The 8,533-nt window shown below is 46.1% G+C and overlaps 1 protein-coding gene across 1 annotated transcript in view; it reads left to right on the top strand.

The window, feature by feature from the left end:
• Positions 1 to 6,594: 6,594 nt before the first annotated feature.
• prdm5 (PR domain containing 5) overlaps positions 6,595 to 8,533 on the top strand; it is a gene marked incomplete at its 3' end in the record, with an annotated part of 57,646 nt that continues 55,707 nt past the window's right edge. The window contains exon 1 of the mRNA XM_080769652.1: positions 6,595 to 6,779. Within this exon, the coding sequence (XP_080625778.1) occupies positions 6,681 to 6,779 (99 nt within the window). The 5' untranslated portion in view covers positions 6,595 to 6,680. The remainder of the gene's footprint in view (positions 6,780 to 8,533) is intronic.

Genomic DNA, 8,533 nt, shown 5'->3' with positions numbered 1-8,533 from the left:
AGGAGGCTGTAGGCAGACGCCAGGACACGAGGAGGCTGTAGACAGACTCCAGGACACGAGGAGGCTGTAGACAGACTCCAGGACACGAGGAGGCTGGAGGACATGGGGCAGACGCCAGGACACGAGGAGGCTGGAGGACATGGGGCAGACTCCAGGACACGAGGAGGCTGGAGGACATGGGGCAGACGCCAGGACACCAGGAGGCTGGAGGACATGGGGCAGACGCCAGGACACCAGGAGGCTGGAGGACATGGGGCAGACTCCAGGACACCAGGAGGCTGGAGGACATGGGGCAGACTCCAGGACACCAGGAGGCTGGAGGACACGGGGCAGACTCCAGGACACCAGGAGGCTGTACATGGGGCAGACGCCAGGACACCAGGAGGCTGGATATGGGGCAGACGCCAGGACACGAGCAGGCTGGACATGGGGCAGACGCCAGGACACCAGGAGGAGGCTGGACATGGGGCAGACGCCAGGACACGAGGAGGCTGGACATGGGGCAGACTGCAGGACACCAGGAGGCTGGACATGGGGCAGACTCCAGTCCAGGACACCAGGAGGCTGGAGGACATGGGGCAGACTCCAGTCCAGGACACCAGGAGGCTGGAGGACATGGGGCAGACTCCTGGACACGTGGAGGCTGGAGGACATGGGGCAGACTCCAGGAGGCTGGAGGACATGGGGCAGACTCCTGGACACGTGGAGGCTGGACATGGGGCAAAATAGAGGTGCAACGGTTTGTGCTTGCTTATTTAGCGCCTTTATCCAATGCGCTTTAAATAGATCGTGCATTACATTCACCCATTCACTTCACAGACACACATTTATACACTGATGATGGCGGGGGAAACCATGCAAGGCAGCTGCAATACTGAATAGAATAGCAACCTGCACATTGGGAGCAATCAATCAGGGGTTCAGACTTCAGAGTCTTGCTCCTCAATAAGGACACTTTGACATGAACCCAGGGGGAGCCCACAGGGATGGAACTGGGAACCTTTCGATTCCCAACCGGCAATTGTCACCCCGTGAACGTGCTTTGAGAGGTGTGGCGTATAGAATGAGGCCCATCGACATGTGATTCCAATTTGGGGATGATTGGATGTTCATGATAGCCTGTATGGTGATACATATTCAGTATATAGGCATACAGCCTGTATGGTGATACACGATACAGTATAGGCATACAGTCTAGAAACATTTAAATAAACTTACAGTTGTGCAAGACACATGATCAATAATACACGTTACACAGACAGAATTGGAATTCCATTTTTCCTGATTTACTGCAGAGGTATGATTTATAATTATTGTTATATTATGTTTATTCAGCTTTCAACATGATCACAATGATTACAAAGACAGCTAGGTGCCATTACAAAAAACAAACAATTTAAAACAAAAAAAATCTAAAATGCAACTGCCTATCTAAAAAATCCAATAACCTAAAACACAAAACTAAAATCCACTGTCATTTTAACATACTGAATAGAATAATACAGATTATATTATCGGTCTAACGTCCGATTATCACGTACTCTCCAATGTATAGAGTACAGTAGAATGCAAGTAGCAGTACATATACTCATATAGTATGTAGTGGTGAACTGCAGGGTTTGACCGAGACAAAAATTCAGCCCGACATTTTGGTGGAATTGGGCCCAGACTGGCCCACTGACCACAACCACCAGCGTGCAGATACTCTTCGGGTCGAGGCCCATATACGAATTCTTGAAATACAAGCCACACAACACCACCACATATACAGTACAACATAAACGATACACACAACCAACAGACAACCAGTTTAACCCATTCTGACCTGAGATCAGATTCATACGAGGTTTCCACTGGACACACACACTGGTCTGATGAACCCATTCTGACCTGAGATCAGATTCTAAAAATGTCAGTCGTTCTTCGATTCTTCAAAAATAGCAGACCTACAAGCTCGTAGCGCGCCACTCGGTGGCGCGCTACGAGCTTGTAGGTCTGCTATTTTTCAATAGCTAAAGCACAACATGATGCTAACACCAAAAGGGGTTCCCGTTCAGAATGGGTTAACATTCGGCCCAGACAGACCGGCCCACCAGAGGGTCGGCCCACCACCGCACCGGGCATACGTCCTGTGGCCTGCAGTGACCAGTCCACCCCTGGTGAACTGTAGCGATTGCGCGCTATAGATAGATTGCAGTCCAATAAAGAACATACAATTTGTGCAATTAGTGACTGTATAAGAGCCATTTGAGCCATGCATCTATTCTGTGCCGTCATTGAAGGCCTTGTCAATCAAGGCCTTAAGGTTGCCATGGTTACAGGGAGGGGTATTTAACCCTGGCCCTAATCAGGTGCAGGTGTTGCTGACATGCAGAGTTTAGGAGGGTTCATTGTCTATACCGGTATATTCTTTTGACTTACAGTATATGTTTATTTATATGTAACAGTATAGGGATTTGGCAGCTAATAAATATACTTCAACTGAATGGACATGTTTTTCTGTAGCACACGTCATAACATCAATCCTGGCTGTTGGCAACCAGTAAACGCCTAATAATGGGGTTTAGGCGCTACAGTCACATTAGTATACCCCAAACACTGTGTGTGTGTGTGTGTGTGTGTGTGTGTGTGTGTGTGTGTGTGTGTGTGTGTGTGTGTGTGTGTGTGTGTGTGTGTGTGTGTGTGTGTGTGTGTGTGTGTGTGTGTGTGTGTGTGTGTGTGTGTGTGTGTGTGTGTGTGTGTGTGTGTGTGTGTGTGTGTGTGTTCTGTTGGTGTGAGTGAGTATTTACAGCTTATAGACCCATGGCAGCCTGCTCATTGTTCAGGCCATGGGATCAGATGGCCTGGGGGCTCTCAGGCTTTAGGCCTGCCCTGTACTGACCACAGTTGTACAAACAGTCCCATTGCTGGGGACGACGTGGTGATGATATGCAGTGATATATTACCGTGCCTGTGATTATATTATCGTGCGGTTGGATAATGAGGACAATGACGAGTGCCGGGGCGATAATTAGTTTATCACATACCACACATAGCCTTTTTTATTCACCAAAAAACAACTAGGACATTCCATTTGATCAACACTTTAGCCACTTAACCCATTCTGACCGGGCACCCATTTTGGTGTTAGCATCATGTTATGCTTTAGCTATTGAAAAATAGCAGATCTACAAGCTCATATCGCGCCACCGAGTGGCGCGATACGAGCTTGTAGGTCTGCTATTTTTGAAAAATCGAAGAACGACTGATATTTTTTTAGAATCTGATCTCAGGTCAGAATGGATTAATCAGACCAGTGTGTGTCCAGTGGAAACCTCGTATGAATCTGATCTCAGGTCAGAATGGGTTAACTCTATAGTCTATAGAACACTAAAGAATTATGTTTTTGTGTTTTTGGTTTATTTTGCGCCCGGCCAGAAACTCAAGTGTCTCCTCGGCTGGGATTTTTTTTTACTACATCATCGGAAGCAAAGTTCTGTGTTTGGTGTTTGGTTTCACCTGGTCAATAAATGGACCTGGTGCTGAGTTTCACCTGGTCAATAAATGGACCTGGTGCATTTACATTGGACCTTATATATCTAAAGAACCACCAGCTCAGTGGCCTTGTGTGGGTAGAGTGTCCGCCCTGAGACTGCATGGGAGGTCGGGGGTTCGATCCCTGGCCCGGGTCATACCAAAGACTCCCTGCTTGGCACTCGGCATCAAGGGTTGGATTGGGGGGGGGTAAGTCCGTGTTGGACCGTGTGACAAACTATACTAGCGTCATGTCCACTTGTACATCATCAAAGTCATACGATTTGTCACACACGTTACCACAGTGAAATTTGTTCTCCGCATTTGACCCATCTGTTGGAGCGGTGAGCTGCAGCCGTGCCGCGCTCGGGAATCATTTGATTAGTAGATTTGACCCCCCAATCCAACCCTTTGATGCTGAGTGTCAAGCAGGGAGACACTGGGTCCCGTTTTTACAGTCTTTGGTATGACGCGGCTGCAGGGGATCGAATCCCGACCTCCCAGTTTCAGGGCGGACACTCTAACCACAAGGCCACTGTCTTGTCCATGGGTTTCAAGCTGCCTCACGCTACAGAAACAGGAGATAGGCTCCTGCCCTGTGCCCTCATGGCTCGGCAAGGCTTACTGTATATCTAAAGAGCTATAGTGTGCTACAGTGTGCATTACATTCAGCCTGCTCATCAGGAGCAGTTAGGGGTTAAGTGTTGACACCTCGTCACTCTTCTCCCTTCTGCCCCCCCCCCCCTTATATAAATGCCTGAATTGCAAATTGTATGTGGACGTACCGTACGTATCAAAGAAAGACTCAGGGGTGGAAAGTACTGCTGTGCTTCATGTTGCTTTTTAGTCTACTAGCAATTTACGTTGCTTAGTTTTTATTTATTAGTCCTTATTGGTCGCGTTCCTGTTCTCCCTTTGAGCTTCTTCGGTAGTGGGTTACTGTATTTATGAGCATTGTACTGTATGTCTGTCCTGTTTTTTGTTGTGTATTTTGTTGTTACTGGCAGAGCTGTGTCACTTATTTTGCCTCTTGTCTTGGCCAGTTCACACTGTGTGAAAGAGACTTCAGTCTCACTCTCAATGTGGGTTTTTCCTGGTTAAAAAAAGGTTAAATAAAATCAATAAGAAATGTTCACCAAGATGTATGAGATGAGATGAGATGTTGAGATGATGACATAGAGTAGACCCAGCATGTATACAGTAGGCTATGTGCTCACGCATGATGTAGATCCACTCTCACACATACACTGCCCAACCAACGTTTCATTTATTTTAGTACATGAATATATTGTGCACGTTATCTGGAAGTGGTTCCATCTTATAACTCAGGGGTGCAGTGCAGTAATGGAGAGAAAACCCTGAATGATTCAGCAGACAGAAGAACACAACAGAGACACCACGATAAAATACTTGGAAAGAATTCACCCCCAATTTCCTCCACAACATTTATAGTAGCGTGGCTACTTCCCCCCCCCCCCCCCCCCGTTCCTTGTGATGAAATTTAAATTAAGTGCTACCAGTGCATGCATATCTAGTACCAAGAGTCAGCTAGGGGCCACAGTTTGCAGAATTACAGTACATTTCAAGCACAAACTCAATACAAAGACTGTTAACTGTGAGTGGACGACCCAATTAAGCATTACACTTGTTTACAACAGGGTCCACCATGTTCAATTCATCAAAACATTTTGAGACGTACAAATAGACACTTATATATAGTTAAAGAACAGAACAGGAATTCATCATAAAGGAAGCAAAAAGGGAAAAGAAACATATACTGCCTCCCCCTGGCCAGCCGGGGCGCCTGATGGAGGGGAAAGGAACTGGTTGGAATAACGTGTTCCTTCCACGCGCTACGTCCAACCAGGGAAACTCCCCCCTGTCAGGTGTAAAGGATCAACTTGGACACTCAGGCATGAAGGAAGCATGAGTTCAAGTCCGTTGCTCTCCCCTTGTCCCCCATATATAGGTATAGGTTGGTGGAGGGTGATGTGTAGAGCCCAGGATCACATTAAATAATTGACACAGGGGTGAAAAATGGGTTACAAAATCGTGGGATAAAAAAAATAGAATAAAAAAAAACAGAAGTAACTGTAAAGTAACTGGCTCATATGGGCATCCCACACTGACTCCGATATTATTTTAATGTTGTATATCACTTAAACTAAAGGACCACTAAATCACTTTTCACTTATCTTCATATAATTGGTCCTCACTAATGTTCATGATAAAATGCCACCATTTTTTCCTACTCAGTCTGTGTCTCCTAGGAGGGCTGTGGGCAGTTCAGAAACCAGTCTGTGAAACCAGCCCTCCTATGAGACACAGACTGGTTTCTGAACCGCCCACAGCCCTCCTATGAGACACAGACTGGTTTCTGAACTTCCCACAGCCCTCCTATGAGACACAGACTGGTTTCTGAACTGCCCACAGCCCTCCTATGAGACACAGACTGGTTTCTGAACTGCCCACAGCCCTCCTATGAGACACAGACTGGTTTCTGAACTGCCCACAGCCCTCCTATGAGACACAGACTGGTTTCTGAACCGCCCACAGCCCTCCTATGAGACAGACTGGTTTCTGAACTGCCCACAGCCCTCCTATGAGACACAGACTGGTTTCTGAACTGCCCACAGCCCTCCTATGAGACACAGACTGGTTTCTGAACTGCCCACAGCCCTCCTATGAGACACAGACTGGTTTCTGAACCGCCCACAGCCCTCCTATGAGACACAGACCGAGCAGAAAAAATAATGTGGCATTTTTTTTATCATGATTGATTAATTAGTGAGGACCAATTATATGAAAATAGGTTGAAAAGTGATGAAGTGGAACAACAATAATAATACAATAACTATAAGTTGTTATTATTATTATTATTATTATTATTATTAGTATTATAATAAGCTGCAGTAGGAGGACAGTAGGAACTACATCCTTCCTGACTGTATTTTCTGTGACCGAAAAAAGGTAGCCTCCGGTTACCAAACTTTGGACCAATCAGCGCGCGGCATTCCAACGCCACGGCAGGAGCAGCAGAAGTTCAACCTGGACAGAGAGAGTGAGAGAGAGAGAAAAAAAACATCCCCAAAAATCAACAAGAAAAGACAAAACTTTAATAATTTAATTCTCCGTGTCCACATGTCGCTGCTGCCTCGACAGTATTAATGACCATGTTGGGCATGTACGTGCCAGACAGATTCTCTCTGAAGTCTTCCAAAGTCCAGGATGGGATCGGGCTGTACACAGCGAGGCGAGTCAAAAAGGTTCGTTCATTACTAGCTTTCCTCCTCACTGTGTAGTTTAAGGCAGCTCCGTCCCCGTAAACACGACAAAATATATTTTTTTACATTGCATTTAATTTGGTTTTGACGACGAAAAACCCCCAAAGTAACCAGGCGTTTTGTGGTCGGCGTTTTTCCCCCTGTCAAGAAGAATGTGTTCTTCTTCTTCGCCGCTGTAAGCAGTGTCAGTCATGGAGGCTTTTCGAAATAGTGTTCGCGGCTGCTCTCTCTGTGGTCCGTGCATCTTCATAAACGTTCGCTTCGTCAAATATAAAGTTGCTTACCCCGTGGCCACGGATGTCGCGACCACGCATGACCCCTCGGCGGTGCCCACACGTCACAGAATGTTTGATAAAACGCACTTTAATCCGATCGGGTGGCCATTTTCTCGTGGAGTTATGATGTATCAGGGTGCAATACACTTCCCAACCGATAGGGTCGCGCGCTTGAAAGCATGTGGAAGACGTGGGGAGAAAATGGCCACCGTTCGGATTAAAGTGCTATTTTATCGAACAACGGGGAACATACGGGTCCTGCCGAAGGGCCGTGCAGAATCATAACATCCGTAGCCATGCTGTAAACACTGTATATATGAAATATGACCGTTTAATGTAGACGCACGGAGCAAAAAGGGGGAGAAAACGCACAGTATTCTGAAGATCCTCCAAAACAGGCCAGCAGCAGCCTGGGCTCTCTCTCTCTCTCTCTCCTCGGTGACGTGAAGTGTGCCACGTAGATACATGTAGACTAGATACTGTATCCAGTTGTTTCACAACAATGTATCCAGTGCTCTGTCTGTCTGTCTGTAGCGTCGCTCTGCTCGATACAATGTTACCACGTTTAACACACATCACAGACAAACACAAGAGTTCTGTGCTTTGATAGCCATCCTGTCACTAAAGTATGTTTTTGACGTTATAAGAGGTAGCAGAGTGGGCGTTCTGTAAGGGGAAAAAACGTGTTAGAAAAACACGCATTTTGTTGAGAGATATCTACAGTTGTGGATTCATTGCATGAGTTTATAAAGTGGTTAGAGAGAGAGATGGTTTCTTCAATAATATAGAAAAGGGAGGGAGGGTGGAATTGGCTCTCATGAAGATGAACATGAATATTTCATTCATGCACAGCACGTTCTGACCACACCCCCTGGGCTCTGTCTGTGTGTGTGTGTCTGTCTGTGACACTGTGTGTGTGTGTGTGTGTGTGTGTGTGTGTGTGTGTGTGTGTGTGTGTGTGTGTGTGTGTAGTTGAGGGTCTACTCTACATTAAAAGCATTGGAAGCAGGGTTTGAAAGACCCCCAGGCCAGTCCCCAATTAGATAAGCTGTGTTATCTCAGGGACCCCCACTTAAAGAACACTTGTGTTGACATGAGGGTGGTCTTCTGTCATTTGGTCCAAGAATTCCTTTACTATCTATTCTACTAGATCTATGTACTATCTATGTACTATACTGTAGGTGATACAGGTTAAAGTTAAAGCTATAGGCTTGTGAGAATATATACCGTATATCCCATCGATATAAACTGGTGACAATTTAAATAGATTTAATTAAAAACATGTAACACGCAATCCGATAATAATAATAATAAAACTTTATTTGTATAGCATTGTTCCATGCCGTCGGCCCGTAGAAGCAAAAAGCTGCTTCCCCGTATTTTTTTGTTGCCATTTTTTTTAGGCAAAGCGAGCAGGCCAGCAGTGGAAGACCTTAGGGGGCGGTTTGGGACATATTTAGG

This window comes from Protomyctophum bolini (genome assembly GCF_963924005.1).
Source record: "Protomyctophum bolini genome assembly, chromosome: 8".
NCBI classification, from domain to species: domain Eukaryota; kingdom Metazoa; phylum Chordata; class Actinopteri; order Myctophiformes; family Myctophidae; genus Protomyctophum; species Protomyctophum bolini.
Note: the sequence above shows the minus strand (reverse complement) of the source record. Positions and strands in the feature narration are given on the sequence as shown.